Below are 26895 nucleotides of genomic sequence, written 5' to 3' on the forward strand. Positions count from 1 at the left end.
AGTGAAGGCATTGTGGTTTTTTTGTGTGTGTGTGGCCTTAAGGTTGGTGATTGTTAGGGCTAGATGAGGAGGGGAGTTGGGGTTAATGGACTTTCTTTAATTTGTTTTGAACATTTATTTATTTCTTTGAAAGGCAGAGTTACAGCGAGGCAGAAGCAGAGAGAGAGAGAGAGGCCTTCCATCCATTGGTTCACTCCCTAAATAGCCACAACTGTTGGAGCTGGGCTCAAGTGTTTGGGTCCCTGCCCCCCAACATGGGAGACCTGGATGGAGTTCCAGGCTCTTGGCTTTGCCCTGGCCCGGCTCCGGCTATTGTGGGCATTTTGGGGAGTGAACTGGCACATGGAGACTCTCAGTCTCTGTCTCTCTCTGCCTTTCAAGCAGATGAAAATAAACAAACCTTTAAAAAGAGAAATTGGGTTAGAAATGCAATTGTGTGGAACATACATAAAATGTTTTGGAAAGATACAAAGGAAAGTCATTGTGCAAAGAAGTGTTGAGCTCTGCATACAAGTCATAGTCCCAAATCGGTGTGACCGCGTTCTCCTTGAACTTCTTTGTGAATAGAATGCCTTCAGAAATATGCTTTTAAATAATGTATATATCTAGAAGTGTGTCTGAGGTGGAGGGTCGGGGAGGGGAGAGGGGTCCTCCTGGGGCCTGGCCAGTTGTCTGGTTACTGGATGGTGTGTGTCCACTGCTGAGCCTGTTTAACCCCATGGTGTGAAATGACTAGTCCCCCTCTCAAGTTTACCTTCCTTCTTCATGTCCTAAAACACTGCTGTTTCCCAGTGTTGGAATTACACAAAAGTTACGGGGCTAGGTCAACAAAGTGCTTTAATAAAGTGTGGGTTAAATTTTTCGTTGTTTCCACCCTTTTCTTGTAAAAGTGATTGGCTTCTACCCCGACTGGTTAAGTGTTAGCCTGATTTTCCCATGAGACAGACTTTATTTGTAATACATATTTCATGAGAGAATTTTTGCATGGTTATACATTTCGTAAGTGTCTTCCTATACATTACCAAGAGGCTGATAAATATGCATGATCCAGACAGTCATTTTTTTTCTGAAGGTTTCAAATTTAGGTGCACAGAGACACACACATGCATCTGCAGATACATGCATTCACCCACATGCATATGCACACAGCTTTTTCCTCCTAGGATTTTATACTTCTTTTAATTTTAGTAGCAAACTTGATCAAACGCTGCTGCGCTCCAACATGGGGGCTGAAAACTATTTTAGCCTCGCGTTCCTCTGAAGATATCATTGAGCTTGTCTGCTTTTTGTAAATCTGTTAGTTATGTTAGCATAATGTGAAACCCCACATTCAGGAGATAAAGGAGGTTTGAGTGCAGGCTGGCGTGTCATCCGTGATTCTCTATCCAGCTGTTTTCCAACAAGCCTAGAGTTGATGTAAATGTGTCTTCCAGTGGTAATGAGTGTGGGAAGTGTGCTGAAGTGTGCAAAATGCAATGTACTGCAAGGTGATTCTGTGAGCACTAGTAGCTCAGGCATGCCTACCTGGCATTGTCTAGATGGTACAAATCTGTTTCTTTAAAAAGATTTATTTATTTATTTGAAAGTCAGAGTTACACAGAGAGAGGAGAGAGAGAGAGAGAGAGAGAGAGAGAGAGAGAGAAAGGTCTTCCATCCGCTGGTTCACTCCCCAATTGGCTGCAATGGCCGGAGTTGCACTGATCTGAAGTCAGGAGCCAGGAGCCTCTTCTGGGTCTCCCATGCAGGTTCAGGGGCCCAAGCACTTGGGCCATCCTCCACTGCTTTCCCAGACCACAGCAGAGAGCTGGATCAGAAGTGGAGCAGTGGGGACTTGAATTGGCAGTGGATTTACCCCCAGCTACACCACAGTGCCGGCTCCACAATCTGTTTATTTTTTTCACCTGTGTCCCCAATCATCTCCTGCCAGTATGCTCACTTGTCACAGATACTCAGCCCCCTTACTCAAAAAAAAAAAAAAAAAGTCTGTCATTCCTTGTGACCCTGCAAGATGGAGGCCTCCTGTTTTGCAACGTTGTACTTGCTCTTGCTTCCCTTAGCAGTGTCTCTCGGGCTCCCAAGATGCCTCACGTTTTGTGGCTACATATTCTTCAGGAGAGACTAAAGGAGTTGATGGAGTGTTACTAGTTCCTTATTTATGAGATGCCAACCATGAGTCATTTCCGTAAGAAGTTTGGAGTTGGTATTGCTCATCAAACATGCTGCTAACCATGTCACCAGTTTTCTTCGACTGAGATAAACATAGTTCTAGGAAGGCAACTGGGCTGTATTGGCGTGGGTATGGATGCATGTCACCAAAATACGACTCCCTGGTGGGCAGGCATTGGAACCCTTGGGGCCTCATGAATCAGGCTTACTGTGTGTTTGCTCAGTGCATGAATTATTAAGCCTAGCCCTGAACATTCGCATGAACGCAACAAAAGAAATACATGAAAAGTGGCTTGAGTAGTAAGAAATGGAAGGCTAAAGAGCTTCCTTGTTTGTTTTGCACAGTACTATTTGAAGTCGGTGCTATTTGAGCCGTGAGGGTTTGCCGTACAATAAAAGGTATAATGTAAATGTGCATATAAGGTGTGATGTTTTAATAGTTCGGTTGTTCCCTGTTTTAAATGTGAATCTGAAAAGGACCAGGTTAGCTGTCACTTTTTGTTGCTCAGCTTCTTAAGCACTCTTGAAAATAAGATGTACTAAATCATTTAGTGGCAAAGTGGCACAACACAAGATACCAGGGAAAAATCTGCCCTCATTCTCTTATTAATAATTTAATCACATACTTTTTCTTCAAGTTTTTTTTTCCCTCTGCATTGGCATTCCATAGCATCAGGATCCCATTTTTAATTTACCTTTTGTTAACTTGATATTAATGTGGTGATGATATAGTAGTAATGATATAGATCTAAAGGCCAAATCATTTGCTGTATTTTCACCCACAACAGGTAAAGGTTAATCATGTTTGGGATTGTTCTGTGGATACAACCAGGGGTCATGAGATCTGGGCCTGGCCAACCTTTTGCCCAAGTGCCCCACAGAGACTTTGAAGCCATCCCAGCCTAGAAGGACCACCTTCCTGTGTGGGGGGAGCAGACTTTCTTGGAGTGGCAGAGGCCCTCTTGCATGATAGCTACGCTTCTGTGTCTTCCAGTGCAGCCCGTGTACTGCACAAAACACTGGGGTCCACTTGTGCCCAGCAGTGATTTCATAGTGATTGAGACCGTGAAGGCCTTTAGCCCAAGGGAATGTTGGCGACAAATCATCTTTGTTGCTCTCGTCCTCTCTGGACAGGTAGGCAGTTGGGTTGAAGGCTGTGAAGGAGCAGAATCCATCCAGCCATAAGAGGAACAGTGAGGGCATCTCTATGGCATTAGCTCTTGGTTCACAAAATTTGACCAATTTTATCATCCCAAAATAAAAAAGAGCTGGCTTTTTAATATATCTATTTTTTATTTTTATTTTTCAAAGATTTATTTATTTGAAAGGCAGAGTTAGAGGCAGAGAGAGGTAGAGAGAAAGAGAGAGAGGGGTCTTCCATCCGCTGTTTCACTCCCCAGATGGCTGCAACAACTGGAGCTGCACCCATCCGAAGCCAGGAGCCAGGAGCTTCTTCTGGGTCTCCAACACAGGTGCAGGGGCCCAAGGATCTGCACCATCTTCCACTGCTTTCCCAGGCCATAGCAGAGAGCTGGATCAGAAGTGGAGCAGCCGGGACTCAGACCGGCACTGATACAGGATGCCGGTAATACAGAGCAGTGGCTTTACCCGCTATGCCACAGCACCAGCCCTGGCTTTTTAATTTAAATGTGATTAGAAATCTGGAATTTAATCCTTTTTTAGTAGAGTACTTTATTTCTTTGAAAGCCATAGAGACAGACAAATGGGCAGAGGGTTCTCCCATCCAGGTGCACTCCCCAAATGTCTGCAACACTCAAGGTTCCCAGGGTTGGGCCTGGTCAAAGCCAGGAGCTGGGAACTCAAACTGGGTCTCCCACACTGGTGACTGGGGCCCAGCGTGCCAAGATACGCATTAGCAGGAAGCTGGAATTGGGAGCAGAGCCAGGACTGAAACCCAGGCAGCATCATAACCACTGTTACCAAATGCCTGCCCCCCTGGCATTTCATTCTTGAGTGAAATAATCACTACTGGAAATGTACCTGTGATTAAGAATTGAAATCAAAAATAGTTGAAATTTGGGAAAAGTCCCAATAAGGGGTTTCCACAAAAAGTCTTATACAGTGTTGCAAAGTGTATCAGGTGTAGGACTTGGATGGAAAATGTAGAGGGGCGGGAGGGATAGGTGACTCTTTCTTGAAATACTTTAAAATTGTGTAAGAAAGCACACCTACGTCTGTGCACAGAAGTCCATCAGATGTGACCCAGTTTTCAGTACAGCAGTTAGGTTAACAGCCACATAATTACTTACAAATTTTCTGTAATTTTCACCTCCTGGATGGTCAGGTGGCTGCAAATCAAAAGATGCATAACGTTCTGCCATCGTGTCCTGCTGACTTTCAGAATGTGTGTGCCCTAGCCCTTGGTTCCATTTCTGTTTCTCCCTCATAGTTTCCTAAATGAATCGCTAGTAAATTGACCCTTTTTGCCATGTCCAGTGCTGTGAATTGTATTGTGCTTATTTGCAAACCATTTAGCCACTCTATTGAAGTGTCTGTTCAAGTCTTTGCCAAGTCCTTAATTGGAATGTTTGTTTTGTTTTGTGGGGTATGTGCTTTGAAAATATTTTTTTTCCCTAGTTGGGAGCTTGGTTTTTATTCTCTTAACAGTGCCTTTTGGCAGAACCAATTTTTTAAATTTTGTAATTTTTTTTTTTTGCTTTTAGGATTCATATTTAGTGTCATATTGTTTCCTAGTTTTATGTTTTACAGTTAAGCCTGCTATTCATTTCAAGTTAAGTTTTGTACAAGATGTGAGGTTTAGGTCGAGGTTTTTTTGTTTGTTTGTTTTTGCTTTATGGGTTTCTAGTTTTCTAGCAGCAGGTTGAATAGATTGTTCTTTTGCTGTTTAATTCACTTTGTTCCTTTGTCAAAAAACAATCAGCCATATTTGTGTGTGTGTGTGTGTGTGTGTGTGTCCTTCTGGGCTTTGTTCCATTTATCTATCCCTTTGTCAATGTCACCGTGTTTTGTTTATTGTAGCTTTATAGTAAATCTTAAAATCAAGCAGTGTGATTTCTCCAGCTTTGTTCCTCTTCAGACAAAAATTTGAAAATTTCTTTTTTTATAACTTTAAAAATCAACTTGTCTGTATGAACAATAACAAAAAGCCCTGCAGGGTCTGTACTGGAATTGTGTTTAATCTGTACATCAATTTGGAGAGAATTTTCCTCTTCATACCGTTTCTCGTACTCCTATGTCTCTCAAGTTATAAAGGCCTTTCACTTCTTCCATCTATAGTTTTCAGCTTGTAGTTATGTTTTAGTGTTAGTACATGTTTTGTGAGATTTACACCTAAGTATTCATTTTTTTCCACGTGGTTGCTGTTTTTTGAGTTTGATCCCAAATATACATCACTAATATATAGAAATATGATCTGACTTTGCAAAACTCAGCTATTAAATCAAAAGATTAATTTGTCCCTTGGGTTTCACTATGACTCATTTTTCTCTAATTTTACTTTCTAATTTCTTTGATTTCTCCTCTACATCATCTTTTTCCTTTTACTTGCTTTGAGTTTAAGATAGAAACTTAGGTTGTACACTGGAGATCTTTCTAATTGCTGCTTTGGTTGCATTTCCCAGATTTTGGTTTTGATTTTTGTTCTGTTGAAAATCTTTTTTTTTTTTTTAATTTTCTTTGAGAGCTCATGGCAGTTTAATATAGTTTGACCAAATTTATTGTACCTAGTGATGAAGATTAAAATTCATGTAGATTTACTTACTGTTTTTCTGTGGTAATATTTTCACATTCTGGGGGCCAACGCCATGGCACAGTAGATTAATTCTCCATCTGCTGTGCCAGCATCCCATATGGGTGCTGGTTCTAGTCCTGGCTGCTCTTCTTCCAGTCCAACTTTCTGCTGTGGCTTGGGAAAGCAGTAGTAGATGGCCCAAGTGCTTGGGCCCCTGCATCCGTGTGGGAGACCCAGAAGAAGCTCTTGGCTCCTGGCTTTGGAGCCAGCTCTAGCTATTTTGGCCATTTGGGGAGTGAACCAGCAGATGGAAGACCTTTCTCTTTGTCTCTCCCTCTCACTGTCTGTAATTCTATCCTCTCAAATGAATAAAATCCTTAAAATTTTTTTTCATATTCTGTAGCTTGACTGGGAAATAATAATAAAAGAGCTTAACAAGACATGATTGGTACATGGTATATTGATGATGTAAACATGATTAATATGTGGAAATTCGAATTTAAGTTCCATGAAAGCACGTAAGTTTTGTGTTTTATATTCTGGTATGACCAGTGCTTGGAATAGTGCTTGGCAATTCATTCAGTATTCTTGAATGAATAAATACCATGTATATGTTCTAGGGCACTGGTGCTTTTAAATGAAATATACTTTAGCTTCCATTTTTATTTTTTTCTATGCTCTGGTTCCTCTGTTTATCTGAAGCGCTTTATAATATGACCACATTTTTTCAAGCTGTTTTTGTTCTTTTATTTAGGCTTTGATTACTGGTTATTTTTTTCTAACTTGAAAGAAGTTTTTCACTCCATTGTCTCTATAATTCGGATATACAGTGCCAATGCATGCTTCGCAGCAAATATTAAACAATTACCTTTAAGCATATTTGTATTCACATGCCCAGCAGAGAGGGAGGTCTGTTGGTAATTCCTACTAATGAAGCGTCACTGAATACAGGACTGTGTATGTTATGTCGTACTTGCCTTGTAAATAAAATGTTTTATTAATCATTTACGCTTGATGGAGGTTGGGTAGAATCTTTAGCAAGTTAACGTTTGTGGTGCCGTGGTCACTGCTATCTAGTTAGGTAGCGGGTTCATCACAGTTTTACTAAGGGCACATTTTGTTCCAGGAATCGTCCCTCTGTTTTACTCCCCGCAGTCCGAGTTCTTTCATCCTGGCCCTCCTCATGGCACACTGGAGTTTCTCCGCTGTGTGCCTTAGCAGTGCTGTTCGCCCCATCTCAGCCACGGCCTCTCCTGTTCCTGCACCATGCATGCTGCTACTCTTTAAAGACAGGATTCTCTCCCTTCCTGATCTCTCTTTGTCTTTCCACAGTCTCCTCTCCTCCCAGGAGACTGCCCCCCTGCACCTGTCCTCACTTGAGGGTGCACTGAGATTTTGCTGACCTGTGTCTGGTGATCTTGTTGTGCAAATGAGTACATGAGGGCCAGGGAGGTGGTGACCTGGCCAGACTCACAGACCCTGGAACCTTGGAACCCTGCCCAAGTTGGAAGGAACATTTCAAGGCTTTTCTTTGACTTAAAGCTAAAACCATAATCCAAGAAAGAAAAGATCAGTTGGTCTTAGCAAAAAATAATTTTTTAAAGATTTATGTATTTCTTTGAAAGGCAGAGATACGTAGAAAGAGAGGGAGAGGGAAAGGGAGGGAGAGAGAGAAAGAGAAGGGAAGGGGGGAGAGAGAGAGAGAGAGAGAGGTCTTCCATTCTCTGGTTCACTCCTCAAATGGCCACAACAGCCAGGGCTGGGCCAAGATGGAGCCAGGAGCCTCTTTCAGGTCTCCCACGTGGATCCAGGGGCCCAAGTATGTGGGCCATCTTTTGCAGCTTTCCCAGGCTCATTAGTAGGGAGCTGGATCAGAAGTGGAGAAACTGGGACTCAAACCAGTGCCTATGTGGGATGCAGGCACTGCAGGCAGAGGCTTAACCTTCTATGCCGCAGCGCCGGCCCCTGGTCTTCATCAAAATTAAAACTTCCACTCTCTGCAAGTAGGAGGATGGAAAACCAGCTACAGAGAAATCTTTGCAACCCATGTATTCAACAAAAGACTTGTACATGTATATACTACATAAAGAAATCTCAAATCTTAATGATGTTAAAAATTTAAATTGTAGGTGGATATAAGACGTGTGCAGCCATTTCACCAAAGTGGATATACTTTTGGAAAATAAACACATGAAAATATGTTTAACCTTATTAGTTATTGAAAAAGTAAATTAAAACCACTTTGAACTACCAGTAATGCAACTATCAGAATGGCTAAAGTGAAAAGTAGTAATGACACCAGATGCGGACAAGGTAGCAGAGAAACTGGATCACTCATATGCTCATGGTTGAGAGTGCTTTCAGCAATTCCTTTTAAAATGAAAGATGATCCGAGCTGAGAAGCAAAAATTTCACTCCTGGACATTTATTCCAGAGAAATGAAAATGAACTTTCACATAGACAGTTCTACACACATGCTCATAGCAACTTGATTCATAATAACACCCAACTGGAAACCTCACCAGATGTCCTTCGGTGGGGAGTGGTCGGGCAGACTGTGCTGCAGCCATGGTGTGGAATGCACCTCAGCAGTGGAAAGGCAGAATTTGGTCCCCACTGCAGCTTGCGTGAACCTCCAGGAAGTGGGGCTGAGTCAACCAGCAGTCTCAGTGGGATGCATGCTGCAGGATTCCTCTCATATTCCGTGTTTATGCAATAACATAATTAGAGGGATGGGGAGAACAGATTGGTGGTTGCTTGGGACTAGGAATGGGTGTGTACCTATGAAAGGATGATTTAAGGGAGTCTTAGTACAGTTGAATATCCTGATTGTGATGTTGGTTACATGAAGTTCCGCATGGGAGTAAATTGCATAAAACTACACACACCATAGACACAGGCACACACTACATACTTGCATGCCACACAGATACATGTTCACAAACACAGCACATGTACATACACACCATACGTGTACACACACACAAGTGTGTGGGCAAGGATACTTCAGAAACTTCATGGAAAATAGCATTATAAGATCAGTTTATTTTGGTACAAAAAGTTTTAAATCATTGCACATGAGGGGTCTTCAAAGAATTCATGAAAATATGGTACAAGAAATCTATGCACGATTTCAAAAATGTTTTACTCTGCAGTAAGTTTACCTTACAATTTCTCTTTTCAAATCCCTGTGTATAAAATGAGAAAATCCAAGTAGGCTCTTGTGTGGCACCAATGTCAGTTTTCTCCTTTGGGTGCTTACGATGTTAACCCTGGGAAGGCTGAGGGAATGATACATGCTGTACGTTGTTTGGTAACTTCATGTGCATCTCGAATTCATTTGGACAAGGCTGTGGAAGCTTCAGGAGCTGCTTGGCCCAAAGAGCTGCTCTTGTTGGTAGCTGTTCCCCAGGGATCTGAGAGAAATGGACCCGTGGCCCACGTGGAGGTGGCATTCTGAGACTTACAGGTGACTGGCTCCTAGTCTTCACCAGGCTGTGTGCTGCTGCTGGCGTGGGGGCTGGGCTCCTCTCCCCTTCTGCTCAACATTGCTGTGACTGCCCCAGAAGCTGCCCCTCCTGCTCGAAGTAGTAGGATCCCTGAGAGCCAGGCTGTTGTAGTTTGTTTAGAACTTTCAGGTTTGTGGTCAGTTGGCTGAGGTCCTTGAGGACTTTGCTTGGAATCTGTGACACTCCTTCCCATATAGTCTCTATTTACTGTGTAATGATTATAAAAACAAGACCAGCATAGCAGTTATATAAATGACATGATTAAGATCCAGAGTTAAAAATTCTAGCTTTGGCTACCAGTCTATAGCACCACCTCTTTCCTCAGCTGTGTTGGGCTTTCTTTACCAATGAATGCAAATTGTGCTCGCATTCAAGGTGTGCAGTGTGATGTTCTAATACGTGTATATGTTGTGAAATGGTAACCAAGTCAAGCTTATCAACATATCCATTGTCTCTCACAGTTAGCTTTGTGTGTGTGCACCTGATGAGAAGCTTGTAGTGTACCATGCAGTAGGTCTCCATGCTGTTTGCTTATGCCTCCAGAGCTTATTTATCTGAACTTTATTATCAGCATTTTAACGTCTTCCTTCAGTCTCCAGAGCTTGTGCCCTTTAACCAGCATCTCTCCATTTAACCTCAGTCCCTGATCTCTAATAACCGCTGTTCTTTCTCTGTTTCTTTGAGCCTGACTGCTTTAACTTTTACCTAGAAATGAGACCTTGGAATATCCGCCTGTCTGTGTATGACTTTTCACCCTGTGTAATGTCATCCAAATCCATCCACGTTGTCGCCCGTGGCAGGACTTCCTTGTTCGGGTTGAATAATGCTCCACTGTATATACATACCACATTTTCTTTATCTACTGCTGGGCACTTAATCTCTTTTGGTGTTTTGGCGGTTGTTAATCATGCCACAGTGAACATGGAGCGCAGATAGCTAGCTCTTCAACACCCCGATTGAATTTCCTTAGATGTATACCCAAAGGTGGATTTTTTTTTGGGCCATGTGGTACTTCTATTTTTAGTTTTGTGAGTAACCTCCAGGCTTACATGACCTTCATGACCTTACATAAGGGCTATACTAATTTACACTCCCACCAACAGACCACAAAGGATTCTTTCCATCCTCATCAGGCCTCATGGAATAGGTTGCCCAGTCACTCACGGTTCCTCTGACACAGGCACGGACGATCTGATAGCTTGTTAGAGCATCTTCCTCTGAGTTTTCCTTTCTGGTCCTACCTTCAGACTGTTGAGGCAGCCTCTTGGATTGCTTTGACTTTTGGGTGCTTTGATTTAAAAGGGAAAGGGTGGGTGTTTGGTGCAGTGGCCACGGAGACACCTGCATCCCATATCCGAGAGCCTAGGTTTGAGCCTCAGCTCTGCTCCTTGAATCCAGTTTCTTGTCCGTGTACAGCCTGGGAGGCAGCAGATGCCTGTGTGGGCATTTGAGGAGTGGACAAGCAGATGGATGACCTCTCTGTGACATTCTGCGCTTCAAATAAATTATAAGAAATGAAGTTATTTTTAAAAAAGCAGAACTATAATCTTCCATTGTACATTAGAAACAAAAACCACAGATGACCTGACTCCTGTCTCACCCTTTCTCTTGCCTCTGGAGGAAAGCGTTCGAGTGGGAAGGAGAGACACTTGCTTTATAGGATTCATGAGCTCTGGGGGACAGGAGGTCCAAGAAAAGCCACAAAGGAAGGGCCAACCCAACCTGGATTCTACTGTCCATCTTAATTTCTGAAATTCTAACTAGCAATAATGAAAGATGGGTTCCAGTGTCCTTATTGAGCCTCTCCCCACTTGCCTTCCGATTCTACAGCAAGGGTGCTTGACCCCTGCAGTGTCTCCTGGGAGCCTCATGTCATCTCCTTGTTATCCAAACCCTGTCAATTACCTTGAGAGGAAGGGGAGGTCCACATTTGTACAGCAGGACAGAAAAAACCACCTCAAACTTTCGAAGCACCTCTATAACCTGTTCAGCATGCTCTCACAGAATTCTAAAATCTTCAGAAATTCTAGTAGAATTCTTAAGATTTGGGGGAGGAGCTTTTTTTTTTTTTTTTAACCAAGGGTGATCACCTGATCCTTTAATATTAGAAGCTTATGACCCCACAAAAATGAACTTCTATTGGTCTCCTGTTCTTTTCATGCTTTTGTTTATAATTGGTTGGCCTGCTGGAGTTCTTGACATACTCAAGAGAAAAGCTTCCAGGGACGTCTAAAAATATTTTATAAAATAGAGTAAAACTTAAAGTGATCTGGGACCTCAGTAGCTTTTAATACAGTATCACATCTAAAAATCTAGTTTTTTTTCTTTCCATTTTGTGCCTCTACATGTTTTGGGACATGAGCACGTGCAAAATGAAACAGAGATACATACAGCAATAAAGATAATGACCTTTATTAAGGCAAAATGTGCTCAGTTGTGAAATGCGATTCATAGTGGCCTTCTGAAGGTGGTAGCTCCAGGTTCAGGAAGAACTTGCAGGCTCTGGGACAAGTGTGGTCTTAATCCTAAAAGCAGTGGGGAGAAAGAAAGCCCTCGAAATGTTCTCGGTAGAGAGGCTGTACAGTCACCCTTCTGTTTTTGCCAGTGATCTTTCTGGCTGCTGTGTGTGCAGGTGGACAGGGTGGTTGGTAGCCTGCGGGTTCCGGAGCTCTGGATAGGCTATTTGAACAGTGCAGGGAGCCGTTGGCTTTGGGATCAGGTGATCACACTGGAAGAAAAGCACCTGGACTAAAAGGATGCGATTTTGAGTTGCTGTGGAATTTCTGATGTTGGATATTCTTCCTGCGGCTCATCTCCCAGAGGGAGCTATTCCAACAGCCCCTTCTGGCTGTGCAGAACGCCCTGCCACTTACTGCTTTGCCAATCTACCCGGCAGGTATGTTTTCACAAGTCTTTCTGTCCTACTCAAAGGTCTGTTGAAAGTTCTAATAGGTATCAGATACTGTTTAAGCTCTTGCAGAATTTTTTAAGACATATTTTCTCGCGTGCTTTGTGTTTTCTAAGCCATTTCACATGGTGTGTTTTCAACTGTGGGAGAAGGTGGACAGCTGTTACCAGCTACATTTTATCCATGAGAAAAATGAGACTCAGACTAGGTAGCTGGCCCATCCAGGGCACTGAGCTGTGTTCTTTTTGCTTGGATGAGAAGAGACCCCAGGCCTGCCTATTCTTACCCTGCAAAGTCTGTGTGAATCGTGCAGGCAAGAGCTGCTACAGGAATTATAGTTTCTTTCTAGGGAAAGGAAAAACTGATCACAGAGCTCAAATACGAATCTCCAGCACATGCCCAAGGAGAGTGGCTTCAAGGGGGCTCCCTAAGCCTTATAAAGCGATCAGCTTAGGAGAGCAATGTTGGGAAGGCTCCTGACAGCCATAAAATTCCAAACATGGAAATGATTGCTTTGTTACATAAAGCATTCGTTCCAGCATTAAATAATAAAATAAACTCCTGACACCAGGAATGGAAACCATCACTGTTAAACTGGTTTGTTTACTCTGAGCTAATCCCAGCCATGGCAGTCGCTCTGTGGCGCACACGGTGCATCTTTGAGGACCACATGGCTTCCAGACACCCACAGCACTGGGTGACTCTGCACAAATTTCATTTGGGTCCGTGTCTACCAACCTGGGCCCAGCCTAAGATGGCGAAAGAGGAGCCCAAGGTGTCGTCTTTTGTCATCTTTACTTTTGCATTTGCTGTGTCACTTTGGCTTCATTTCCCTGAGACTCAGGTTTTTGTGCCAAAGCTGTGGACGGCAATGTAAGGAAGAAAAATATTTTTTTTCCATTTTGTTAAGAAAAGAATGCTCCCTTCTGTTTCCTAGGTATTGTTCAACCTCACTCTAATGTTTGCGCTAAGTGTTTTTTTGTTTTGTTTTGTTTTGTTTTGTTTTGTTTTGTTTTTTTCTTGACAGGCAGAGTTAGAGAGAGAAAGACAGAGAGAAAGGTCTTCCTTCCGTTGGTTCACCGAACTACAGCCGGTGCTGTGCCGATCCGAAGTCAGGAGCCAGGTGCTTCCTCCTGGTCTCCCATGTGGGTGCAGGGCCCAAGTACTTGGGCCATCCTCCACTGCCTTCCTGGGCCACAGCAGAGAGCTGGACTGGAAGAGGAGCAACCGGGACAGAATCCGGCGCCCCAACCGGGACTAGAACCTGGGGTGCTGGTGCTGCAGGTGGAGGATTAGCCTAGTGAGCCGCGGTGCTAGCCAGTTACACTAAGTTTTGTACTTTCCCAGTACCTTTCTTTTCTTTGTGACAGACCATACAACGATTTTAATTTCTACTGCTGGAATTTTAAGTTTTAAGGAACTGACTTGTCTTCCAATAGTTCTATAAATAGAAGTGTTCATACAGTAGAAAGTGTTTCAAAAGATCACTTTTATTTTCTCCTCACTGAGGTTATAATGTCAGCATTTGCTTTTCCATCACACGTTCTTACTCCTAAAATGAAAAGGAATTCAGTACATGAGTATTTTGAGTACTGAAACATGGAAAATATGCAATTTGGAATTTTATGTGGAAAACACTCCTGCGAGGGATTCTGTGATTCAAGTCTTGGCATTAACAGCTACTTCTGGGGAGCAGAATCCTCTGTGCAGTGCATCTGAGATGCTCCTATGGATTGGAGTTGATTTCTAAATACCCTTGAATGATATTCCCTTAGCTTCCAGGTTCAAAGAATACTAACTCACGTGCTGTGAACCCTGGCTTGTGCCTTGTGGAGTAATAAACATGGAGACTTGCTAATGGAGAAGTGCCTCCTCTCTCTTTGTAGCCTTTATACGTTAGTTTACATTGTTTCGTGGTGAAGACTGTGTACCTATTACAGATCTACCATGAGGAGGAGAGAAAAGAAGCAGCCAAGTGATCATTCAGCCTGAACTGATAGAAAATGAAGGAGAAACATTATGCACTTGCTGTGTTTCCATAGTGATACCATGGCATTGAGGATAGGTCAAAACTTAGAAACCCAGATGGTGTTATGGGAGGAAAATACCCATGTAAAGTCAACCAGCTACTGTTCATCCATCCATCCATCCATCCTATCCTACCTATCTACCATCTGTATCTAACACCTGTCAGTCATCTGTCTGTCCATCTGTTATCCACCTATCATGAGTCTGTCATCTATAACATCTTTCTGTATCTGCCATCTATTATTTACCTATCATCCATGCTTACCTACCAGTTTTCTCTAGCTATCATCTATGTGTCTTTAAGCTTTTATTAGTGCAAAAAAAATCATTGGTTGTTTCAGAAAAGGCAGGACAGAAAGGCTTCCTACTAGAAAGCTTGCTTATAAATAGTGACAGTGAGAGTTTGTCATAGCCTGTTGGACCTCTGTCAGATGCTAAAGTAGTACTAGAGTTAAAAATAGACGGATTTTCTCTATGAACAAGAAGTGGTAGCAAAAGTATTTTTTTTTTGCCTTGATGATTTGGGAGCCTGAATGGACCTAGTTCCAGTACTACAGGCCTTGAGCCCTTCCTGGTGACGTACAAGTGGAGCTGTAGTATTATACACTCTTACTAACCGAACCACACTGTGAATTTTCCTGCTGTTTCCACCTGCTCATAGTATTGGCTGTGCATTTGCCTTCATTGTCATTGCCTCTTGTGTTCTGTCATTGATTTTTTTTTAAATTTATTTGACAGGTAGAAATATAGACAGTGAAAGAGAGAGACAGAGAGAAAGATCTTCCTTCCATTGGTTCATTCCCCAAATGGCCGCTACGGCCTGTGCTGAGCCAATCCGAAGCCAGGAGCCAGGTGCTCTCCTGGTCTCCCATGCAGGTGCAGGGCCCAAGCAACTGGGCCATCCTCCACTGCCTTCCCGGGCCACAGCAGAGAGCTGGCCTGGAAGGGGGGCAACCAGGACTAGAACCGGTGCCCATGGGATGCTGGCACCACAGGCAGAGGATTAACCAAGTGAGCCATGGTGCCAGCCCCCTGTCATTGATTTCTAAGTATCTCTGTGTCAGGGATGGATACTTAATGTTCATTGCTAGTTTGTGTGAGTGGATTCAACAACGTACAGTCCCTGATCTATAAAGTAACAGGTGATAGGACCTAGTTCTGTAGGACCAAGTCCCTCTTGCAAAGGCTTCAAGGATAGGCCACATATGTACCAGGGTACTTTAGAAAGCTTTGGAAAAACAGAATTAAAAGATGAGTTTATTTGGGTGCCAGACAACTTAAAAGTCCACGCCTAGCAGAGGTAGGTATTCGGGAAGATTTATGGAAATGTATTATGCAAAAGCTACGTATGAATTTCAAAGCTTCATGCACCGAAATAAACTCATCTTTTAATTCCATTTTCAGCAGACTTTTAAAAGTGTCCTCATATGTTACAAAAATAAACCACAACCACTCATCCAAGGCACCCCTATGATTTTAGAGAGTTGCTTGCTGTGGGAACTTGAAGCCTGCAGTTGTCCAGGCAGGGCAGGGTCCTGGGCTGGTCTTGAGAAGAGAGCATCAGAAGCAGGTTAGAGAACTGGGTGGCATGCCTAGGGGTGAGACGACAGGAGCAAAGCCAGGGCAGGCCATGCTGCCCCCTCTGGACAGACTGTACCAGTGTTGCCGGCAGTGGAGGATTCTAGGTGTGGTTTTAATAGGAAAAAAAAGCTTTTGAGTTAATCTGTGGTGCTGGGTAAGTACTATTTGGGCTACAGTTTCTCACCTATAAAATCCATTGTTATAAGAATGAAAGAGCTGATGCCATTTGGGAGAACTTTTTTCTAAAGGGCCAAATAGGTAGTTTTGGCTTTTCAGGGGACACAGGCTGCTCTAGCACTCCAAGGGAACAGGCTATGAGCCAGTATAACTCGTAAATGAAAGTAGACTGGAGGCTCCTTTTGGCTTGCCTGGTTTAGTTTGCTGACCCCCGGATTCCAGCAAAGTATGCAGTGTGTGGAAATAAGTATCTCCCTTTCCCTACTACTAGTTTTTAGAGAGTTGGAGAGCTTGGCATTTCTTAAAAGGCTTTTCTGAAGGTTTTCTATGTGCAGATTGTTGAGTGAACACATTTGAGTAATCAAGTCAAATAAAATGCCTGCTTTAACGTATCAAGTTATCTTCCTTTTTTTTTTTAAGATTTATTTATTTGAAAGGCAGAACTACATATACAGAGAGATCTTGCATCCACTGGTTCACTTCCCCAAATGGCCCCACTTGCCACTGCTGGACTGGGCAAAGCCAGGAGCTTCGTCCTGGTCTCCCACGTGGGTGCAGCATCCTAAGGACTCAGGCCATTTTCCGATGCTGTCCCAGACGCACTGGCAGGGAGGTGGATCAGAAGTGGAGCAGCCGGGACTGGGACCGGTGCCCATGAGGGGTGCCAGCAGCACAGGTGGTGGTAGCTTTACCAGCTCTGTCACAGTGCTGGCCCCCCAAGTCATCTTATGTCCCCTCTTCTCTGAGCTTTAGGTCTGAGTCTGTGAGGGGAGGAACTTGACATCCTGTTAGGACAACATGAACATCTTCCGCCTGGAGACAAGAGTTCTGGGATCTGAGACCATAGTTATTCTCTTTTAAGCTTAAGATCTTAATCATCTGAGCTTTTCAAAGGAAGGTAGAGTCCAAGATCCTTTGCTTTGAAGCTGGCCCACCCTGAAAATTGGTAGAAGACCACCACCTCCACCCCCACCCCCACCCCCACCCCGTATCTGTACTTACGTGCTCAAGTCAACACAACCTGAGCTGAACTTTCAGCGCATAACAAAATGTGAGATGAGGCTGGAGCTTCCTGGGGCTGTGGCTTAATTATAGAATTGTGCAAAGCCCAAGAAGAATGGAATGGCCAGCAGAGCGGGCTAGCAGGGGCCACCTGAGTGTTTCCCGAGGCTAGCATCACCTCTTGCCATGAGGCCGAAGTGGGGGCGCCCATGTACTGTGGCTCCCCAGAGGCAGCCTTCCTTCCTGGCCCCTGGCCCTGTTCTCTGTCTTAGATTTTCTTCTCTGGGGCAGCAGGCTGTGGTTTCGAATTTTTACAGCGTGAGCACGAGACAGAAATGGATGGAGCAGCAGCAGCACAGTTAACATGACCACTCGCTTCCTCAGTGGCTCTGTTGTTTTCCAAGGCTTAGGGGGAAACCATATGGTGAAGGGCCCTAAATCAGGGCAGCTTGGGGAGCTCGGAGCAGTTGCCTTGCACGGAGTCCCAAGAGGGCCCAGTGAATGGGACTGGGGAAGTCGTTTCTGTATCGCCACAGTGATCTACCCTTTCTATAAGGGGAGCTGAGAGCTTGTGGCAGCCGGAACCTGCCGCAGTCCCTCTGGTACTTGGGTCCTTTTCATCTCAAGTCTGCCCTGAAGCAGATCCGAGACTCCCCATGGAGCCCGGCCCCTTGGATTGATGGGCGTGGACTTCCACCAATGACTTGACAGATCCTGTGGGCTTCAGGGACTTTGTCTCTTCTAAACATTGATTTTATCCTGTTTCCTCAAAGCCAGACAGTCTCTCTTTTTGGTGGCACAAGTGTGGTGGTCTACAGAGAGAAACTGAAAGGGATCAAATGAGAAAGTAGACTTCATGGGCAGCAAGTTAATGCAACAACTTACTCCCTTGTTTTCCCCAAAAGCAGTAACAACAACAACAACAACAACAACAACAAAAATCCCAGCACATGTGGAGGTTTTTTGTTGAAAATTTGGATGTGCTTTTCAAATTGGGATTCAATGTGGCATCTCTAGGAAGTAACAAAACAGTTTCAATGGTTAGCAGCTACAATCACTACCATTGAGTAAAATGCACCACAAATATAATAGCTGGCCTGAGGCTTCCTATTTGTAGAAATAAATAAAAATTTAAAAAGATTCCTCTGATGGACAGTAGCTAACATATATTGAGCATCAAAAAATGTTTATCAGCTGGATATGGACTACAAACTGTGTCTTTCTGTTTATGGTTTCATGTTTGCAAACGGACCCGTCATTGTTGTGGGGGGCAGATGAGAGTAAGTACAGTGAACTTGTCAGTTCATGGAATGAGCCTTCAGATGCAGAGGGGCACCTGCGATGGTGAGCTGCCATCACTGGAAGCAGCAAGTCCACCCATTTGTTTATTGCAACACAGTAAATTTTCATTTGTTTGTGCTGTTTTAATTTTATAAAATGAAACTTGAATTGTTAGCTCTTTGAGAAATGATGGCTTGGTCAGAATGTTAGCAATAAATAAATAAATAAATTTAACATATTCCAAAAAGATTCAAGGGCAAAATCAGTATTCAGTGTACGGGCACATCTAATTGGAGAAAGCTGTTGCCTGTTAATGAAGATTATTTTGTCCCATACACGTTGTGGCTTAGCATATAGGAAAAAATGTAAACAAAGCTTTGAGCTCCCTTGTCTTCTGTATGTGAATTTGGTCATTAACATTCGAATTCTTGTGGGAATGATAAGAACCTTTCTCATAGGTTCTGGAGTTCAAGAGGCTTCCCCTCACCCCCAGTATTCTTTTGTTTTGTTGAATGATTTATTTGGTCCTAGTCATTGATTTTTTCAAACATATCACAGCAGTTTAAAGCCCTTGTGAGTGACAAGTCTGCTTTAAAAAGAAAAAAAAAATCTCATTAATGGAAGAACATGCCCAACAGTAATGGTGTTGACCAGCTATGGCCAGCTCAGACAGGTGCACACTCCATTGCTGATGAAGTTAACAAGAGCCCTTATAGACTGGGAAGGCTGCCTGCACCAGCAGAGGGGAACAAGATGGCAGGAATATAATTCCTTTTTTTTTTTTGACAGGCAGAGTTAGAGAGAGAGAGAGAAAGGTCTTCCTTCCATTGGTTCACCCCCCAAATGGCCGCTACGGCTGGAACTGCGCCGATCCAAAGCCAGAAGCCAGGTGCTTCCTCCTGGTCTCCCATGCTGGTGCAGGGGCCCAAGCACTTGGGCCATCCTCCACTGCCCTCCCGGGCCACAGCAGAGAGCTGGACTGGAAGAGGAGGAGCAGCTGGGACCAGAACCTGGCGCCCATATGGGATGCCGGCACCTCAGGCGGAAGATTAGTCAAGTGAGCCACGGTGCCAGCCCAGGCATGTAACTCTGTATCAGGTCAGGGCTGACACCAAGCAAGGAGGGACCAGTGATGAGCTTGCGATGAGCAAATGAGTTTTAAGTAACTCAAGTGCTGTGCTGTGTGGTTTCTTTACTTGAAGGGAGGGGAAGAAGTAAAGGTGAGCAGTGTACAATGTTTTCTTTTTGAATTCTGAGACAGTTGTAACTGGACGTCCTAGACTCCATTGAATGAGCAATTCTGTACATTCAAACCATTCTTAGTTGCTTTTTTTTTTCTTTCTCTTGCAGGTGATATCACACAGAAAGGATATGAAAAGAAGAGGTCAAAATTAATTGGAGCCTACCTTCCCCAGCCTCCGAGTATGTAAACCGTGATGAGTAGCATAAATCATGTAGCTTTAAGTTAACTGTGCCATGCAAGAGAATCAACCGAGGGCACCGCCTTTCTTAATCTTGAATTGGCATCAACTCTATCTCCTTAAGTGTGTATGCTCCACACATCTAATTCCTTTGTATGATCACACACATATTTTGTGAATACCGAAGGCACATCAGAGGTTTTATAAATGTGCCTAATAAATGTCATAGAGATCAACAGTCTGTCAATTCCTTTGAAATGTTATGGCTGCAAAATATCAGAACATTTGTTATTTAAACAAGTTTTCAGTTTACTGAGCTAATTATTGCTATTGATTATGGTTTAAATTAATGCAGCGTTTTTGTGCATGTCCTGGAGTACCAGATCGAAAAATATAGAAAAGTATAATGATTTCCTGCCTGGGATTCTGAAGTCGTAAAGGTTGGTTGTGTTTGGAGATGTGGTGAAACCTGTGTTATTAACTCTTAAAAAAAGTTTGAAGCCTGCTTCCTTCCAGCAGTTTTAAAAGGGCCTATCCGTAGAATCTCTTTGCACTTGAGCTGGAATCTGTAAATTTAAGGAACAAGAAAACGGTTGTCACCCTGGAGTTCCAACACCTGAATTCCAGTGTCTGCTCAGTTCAGTTCAAAGGATGACCTTGAAATCCTCTAGGCTTGAGGAATGGCTCAAAGCTAATGCAAGGTGTTTTGTTTTGTTTTTTTTTTCTCCTCAAGAACAGAGTGGCAATGCAAGTTTTGAAAGCTAGAACTGAACTCCACAGTTTTCATTGCTGAAACAGAATTTTACAAGGTTTCAGTCTGCAGCGTCCACACCTGCGTGGACCACAGTTCTGTCTTCCGGTTCCTCCCTGTGGTTCTGAGGCCTCCAGCTGTGTTCTGTTAGCCAGTGGAGCTCATTGTGCCAGGAAACGCAGCGTGTGCCTTGAGTTTCTTCTCTAGCTGTGATTTCGTTTCGGTGTTTTCGGACTGCCTTTTGTGTGTGATTTTTTTTTTCCTCGCTTGGTTCTGCAGAAAGTTGCCGTAACGGGGCCGTGGGTGTGCAGGCCTGACTTAGCCCAAAGGCCAGATTGATGAAAAGGAAGAGAATGGAAATGGCTTGGCTGGAAGCTCCTAGGCGGACGGAGCACGTGTTGTGGGCAGTGCTTACACGGTGGCCCGCCTTTGCTTCTCCTTCCCCAGGGCCGTCCTAGCGGCCCCGGCCCTCGGTGCATGCCTGCCTGCAGGTGAATTCTGCCATCCTGCAGGAAGGCTGACGGGCCGGCTGTAGGCCCCTGCCTTTGTCGGAGTCATAGCGGTCGTGCCTTAACCAAAGTGAAACAGAAGCAGCTCCTCGCTTTCCCGACAGGACGGTCCTCGGGGGTCGGCGCTGGCTCTGGGGGCCGTCGGTGGTCCCCTTGGTGGTCTGTGTGCTGTTCTGCATGGGGTCGGCAGCTCTGCTCAGCGCTGTAACAAATTTAAAAAAAACTAAAGTCTGAATTAATTAGTTTTTTTTCAACTTGTTACAGCAGCGAATGGAGCTGCCGTGGTTCGCTGTAGACTGCAGCACGGCGAAGGAGCGCCGAGGAGAACGTTCCGCGCTGCCCACGTCGGCGTGTGCGACATCCGAGACGCCGCGGCCAGGGAGCGGGCGGCCAGCGCCGCGGGGAACCGGCCTCTGTTTTACTTTCGTTTCGGTGAGCGCTGCTTTGCAGAAGAGAGAGCGAGCAAACCTCGGAAGACTGGCCACCCACCGCCCCGCCAGTCCGCGTAGAGGTGGGGCGAGGCCCCGGGGGACCTACAGGGGACCCTTGTCCAGGCGGCGGCGGCCCAGGCGCTCCCGAACCCCAGACCTCAGTGACTCGGGGCCCAGCTCGCTGTGCGTTGCTTTTGCTAAAACGGAATGTTCTTGCCTTCACAACCCTGTGGCTTGTTGGAACACTGCTTATAAAACGCTGTGGGAGGACGCATGCGTGACAGCTCAGGAAACTTGCTCTCACAATGGTTGGTCTTCTGCTAACTCGTGTCTCATAGCCCAAGATCCAGGCAAAGAAGGAATTGCTGCGTCTTGAACCCCCTGAGGTCTGCTAAAGACCGTGGCGACTCAGAGGTCTAGTATGAGCCCGGTCCAAAGGACAAAAGCACAGGGTTCTGGGGTAGAAAAGTCAAAGCAGTCAATCCCAGAGTGTGTTCTCAGGCGGCGCTCCTACTCGAAAGATCGGGATCACACTGCTGAGCAGTGGTTCACATGCGAGGCGTTCGGGAGGCAGCAAAGATTTCCATAGAACAAGAAAATGACGGTTTGTAGTTGTGTCCTTAGGTTCCCATTCAGGGAGATAACAGGAAACAGTAACCAAGAGACAGACTTCAGTATCACCGCTGGCCGCTGGGGGTCTCCCAAGGAGGTGTGGGAGGCATGGTCTCAGAAGCTTCTCCCAGCATCTGTCCCGCTGGTGAGCTGCCCCGCGGCTGTCAGTGCCTTGCCGGGAAAGGATGGAGGGCTGAGGAGCCCGCGACAGAGGCAGATGTGTGCTCTGAAGTCCATCTCAGAATTTCTGGTCACAGAAGTCACAGGAACAGAACCTACCTGGGAATGTAGGTCCCCTGAGCTCTGGGATACACCTCCTCCCCTGCTGTTCCCCGAAAGAAGAACCCACAGTCCAGTTCTGCATGGTATCAGGTCAGGACTGCATATTCCAAGGCCAGTGCACTTAATTCTAAGCTAGTGTTGTGGTTTTTACCAGTAATCTTTCTCTTTTAAAGAGTTATTTGGGGGCCGGCACTATGGCATAGTGGGTAAAGCCGCTGCCTGCAGTGCCCGTGTCCCATATGGTTCAGGACCTGGCTGCTGCTCCACTTCTGATCCAGCTCTCTGCTATGGCCTGGGAAGGCAGTGGAAGATGGCCCAAGTCCTTGGGCCCCTGCACCCACATGGGAGACCTGGAAGGAGCTGAGAGCTGGACTGGAAGAGGAGCAACCAGGACAGAAAACAGCGCCCCAACCAGGACTAGAACCTGGAGTGCCGGTGCCGCAGGCAGAGGATTAGCCTAGTGAACCGTGGCACCAGCCTCTACCTTTCAAATAAATAAATAAATCTTTAAAATAGTTACTTATTTGAAAGGCAAAGAGAGAGAGACAGAAATCTTCCATCTGCTGCTTTGCTCCCCAGGTCTAGGCCAGGCGGAAGCCAGGAGCCAGGAACTCCATCCTGCTCTGCCACATGAACGTATTGTAAAGGCCCAGACACTTGGGCCATCCTCCACTGCCTTCCCAGGCACATTAGCAGGAAGCAGGATTGGAAGTGGAGCAGCCAGGACTTGAGAGGCATTTCTGTATGGGATGCCAGCATCACAAGTTTTGGCCTAAGTCCCGTCCACCACAGTGCCAGCCCTGATCTTTATTTCTGAGAAGTTGCCATTGGTTATTCATTAATGGCAGCTTTATTCTCTGGAAAACACATGTTTCTTTTCTTTTCTGTTCTTTTCTTTTCCCTTTCTTTCTTTCTCTCTCTCTCTCTCTCTCTTTCTCTCTTTCTTTCTTTCTCTCTTTCTTTCTTTCTTTCTTTCTTTCTCTCTCTCTCTCTCTCTCTCTCTCTCCCCCCCTCCCTCCCCCCTCCCTCCCCCCCTTTCTTTCTTTCTTTCTGTCTGTCTTAAGATTTTTAGATTTTTTGAGAGATAGAGTTACAGACAGTGAGAGGGAGAACCAGAGAGAAAGATCTTCTGTCCACTGGTTTACTTCCCATATAGCGGCAACACCCGTAGCTGGGCTAATCCAAAGCCAGGAGCCAGGAGCTTCTTCCGGGTCTCCCACACAGGTGCAAGAGCCCAAGCACTTGGGCCATCTTCCACTGCTTTCTCAGGCCATAGCAGAGAGCTGGATCAGAAGAGGAGCAGCCGGGAATCGGACTGGCGCCCGTATGGGATTAACCTACTGTGCCACAGTACTGGCCCTTGCATATTTCTAATGCAGAGATTTTTCTTTACTGGCCTGATTTGGTAAACATGAGATCTGTATGAAAAATATATTGTTTTTCTATTTTAATCATCCCTATGCAAACATACAGTTTCCAGTAAGGGGTTTGTGTTTTGATGAACTTGGCTTTTTGACATTTTTATTTACCATAGAAAATATTAAAATTTCTGTAGGAAAGTATTGTAAAAATATTTCTAAGGTGTTGGGGGATACATGAGTATAAATTAGAATGGCATTTTGCAAAAGCTGATGGCTCAGGCTTGAGCTGCCAAGGAGTGGCCCCTTCCTGGGGGTGGGGACAATCAGGACAGTGTCATCTGCTGGCTTTTCACAGTAGCTCAGGGAGTAAGTGCTGTTATAGAGTGACTGGTAGTGACTCAGATGCCAAAGGAGCATACGTTGTCTTGGGCGAATGCTTTACTGCTGTGTTTTTTTTTTTTGTTTTTTTTTTTTTTTTGTTTTTTTACAGGCAGAGTGGACAGAGAGAGAGAGAGAGAGAAAGAGAAAGGTCTTCCTTTTGCCGTTGGTTCACCCTCCAGTGGCCACTGCGGCCGGCGCACCATGCCTATCCGAAAGCAGGAGCCAGGTGCTTCTCCTGGTCTCCCATGGGGTGCAGGGCCCAAGCACTTGGGTCATCCTCCACTGCACTCCCGGGCCACAGCAGAGAGCTGGCCTGGAAGAGGGGCAACCGGGACAGAATCCGGCACCCCGACCGGGACTAGAACCTGGTGTGCCGGTGCCGCAAGGCGGAGGATTAGCTTAGTGAGCCGTGACGCCGGCGTACTGCTGTGGTTTTGATACCCTTTGAGAGTGTCCCTGAAGGGTTCATATGTTAGGAGCTTGGTCCTCAGGGTGGTGATGTGGGGAAGTAATGTGACCTGTAAGAGGTGAAGCCAAATGGGAGGTGAGTAGTTCCCTACGAGTTCTGTCCTAGGAAGGGACTAGCATAGTTTTCATGGGACCCTAGCTCCCTCAAGAGATTACAAAAAAGCAACACTCGGGGCAGGTGTTTGGCCTAGCAGTTAAAGCCATCCCTTGAGCCATCTGCATTCCATGTTGCGGTGCCTGGGTTGGAGTCCCACTTGCAGCTTCCTGCCAGTGCACAGCTTGAGAGGTAGCAGGGTGGTTCAAGTAGTTGAGTTTCTGCGGCCTACGTGGGAGACCTGAATCAAGTTTCTAGCTTCCAGCAGTGGTCTGATCCAGCCCCGGCTGTAACAGACTTTTGGGAAGTGACCCAGTGGGTGGAGCGCTCGCTCTCTCTCTCTCTCTCTTAAATTCTTTTTTTTTTTTTTTTTTTGACAGGCAGAGTGGACAGTGAGAGAGAGAGAGACAGAAAGAAAGGTCTTCCTTTTGCCGTTGGTTCACCCTCCAGTGGCCGCCGCGGCTGGCACGCTGCAGCCAGCGCACCGCACTGATCCGATGCCAGGAGCCAGGTACTTATCCTGGTCTCCCATGGGGTGCAGGGCCGAAGGACTTGGGCCATCCTCCACTGCACTCCCTGGCCACAGCAGAGAGCTGGCCTGGAAGAGGGGCAACCGGGACGGAATCCGGCACCCCGACCGGGACTAGAACCTGGTGTGCCGGCACCGCAAGGCGGAGGATTAGCCTAGTGAGCCGTGGCGCCGGCCCTTTCTTTTTCTTTTTTTTTTTTTTTTTTAATTCTTAAACTAAACTAAATTAAAGACTATGTCTTTATTGTTTAAAACACTAAAGAACAAGGGTGGCCCCTCCTTGCCCTCTGTCTTCCTGGTCTCTCCTCCTCACCTGCTCTTCCCATACTCAGTTCCCCGTGGTTTGCAGCCATGGGGGCCCCACCAGAGCTGTGCAGGTGTTTCAAAATTCTGAGCTCTTTTTTTTTTTTTTTGAAAGCTTTTATTGAATAAATATAAATTTCATAGGTACAGCTTTTGACATACAGCAGTTCTTACCCCCATACCCGTCCTCCCACCCCCACTCCTGTCCCACCTCCTACTCCCTCTCACATCCCATTCTTCATTAAAATTAATTTTTAATTATCTTTATATACAGAAGATCAGCTCTATACTAAGTAAAGATTTCAACAGTTTGCACCCACACTGACACACGAAGTATAGAGTACTGTCTGAAGACTAGTTTTGCCGTTAATTCTCTTAGTACAACACATTAAGGACAGAAGTCCTTCACGGGGAGCAAGTGCACAGTGACTCCTGTTGTTGATTTAACAATTGACATCAGTGATCACCTGCGGCTCTTGTCATGAGCTGCCCAGGCTATGGAAGCCTTTTCTTTTCTTCAGACATACCTAGCCTCAAGTATTTTGATGTGACAACAGAAGATGGACTTACACACTTCACTAAGTTAGACGAGGAGGGCTATGCAGGAGCGATGGGGAACTAAGAAAAGTACATATTTTATGAAGAGAGGGTTCAGAAGGAATATGTTGAAAATAATTTTCAAAGAGAAAATAGTACTTTGGGGAACTTATGCATTGGCTGCTTGCCCTCTTGCAGGTTTTTTTTTTTTTTCTTTTTTGGAGGGTCTATGTAGTGTTTCATTCAAAAATCTTCCTTCATTAATCACTAGCCCCATTAAGCTTGTAAAAATAGAACATAAAATCTACCATCTAGCTCCGCTCCCTTCAGGGATATCTTAATAACATAGTGTCAGCCTCGATAGTGCGTCTCCACTGCTTCTATGTCACAGGCCGTGGCAGTGGAAAGTAGTAAAATTTCACTGTTAACCATAAATAGCAAAGCTCTCCTTGCCCAAATATAGTCCTCCTTTCTCAGAGCATGTGTATTAGCTGCATACGACGTTGTAGGTGATCCTCCCTGAAGTGCATCACAGCCCTGAGCGACTAATGTAGATGCAGTACTCTCCTCCAAGCTCAGCCTGCTTTGTCTTCCACTGCCAGGCAGCTTTATGCTCAGTGACAAGTTATAAAAAATTGGCTGTGGCTGAGATCTCGGTGAATTTGGCCAGTAAGAGCCAGTTGTCAGGTCTGCCTGTCTTCTCGACCTACTGCTCCCTGGCGCCCACCTGGACAGCTTCCCTCAGAGAAGAGACTGCTCCTGGTTAACAGCTCACACCTGTTGCCATTGGAGACCACACGTGCCCCTCTCCCCACACTGGAGCGTAGATTTCATTTGGCGCTGGCCAGGCCC

At 45.1% G+C, this 26895-nt stretch overlaps 1 protein-coding gene across 4 annotated transcripts in view; it reads left to right on the plus strand.

Annotated features, from left to right (window-relative positions):
* The window catches only part of DIP2C (disco interacting protein 2 homolog C), a 486706-nt gene that overhangs the window by 244543 nt on the left and 215268 nt on the right, over positions 1 to 26895 (plus strand). For 2 of the 4 annotated variants that reach the window (XM_008249365.4, XM_008249366.4), the window contains exons 2-3: positions 19715 to 19786; positions 21310 to 21477. In XM_008249365.4, the coding sequence (XP_008247587.1) occupies positions 19715 to 19786; positions 21310 to 21477 (240 nt within the window). The remainder of the gene's footprint in view (positions 1 to 19714; positions 19787 to 21309; positions 21478 to 26895) is intronic. The other 2 variants (XM_008249367.4, XM_008249368.4) reach the window with 1 other exon arrangement.

This window comes from Oryctolagus cuniculus, chromosome 13 (genome assembly GCF_964237555.1).
Source record: "Oryctolagus cuniculus chromosome 13, mOryCun1.1, whole genome shotgun sequence".
Taxonomy (NCBI): domain Eukaryota; kingdom Metazoa; phylum Chordata; class Mammalia; order Lagomorpha; family Leporidae; genus Oryctolagus; species Oryctolagus cuniculus.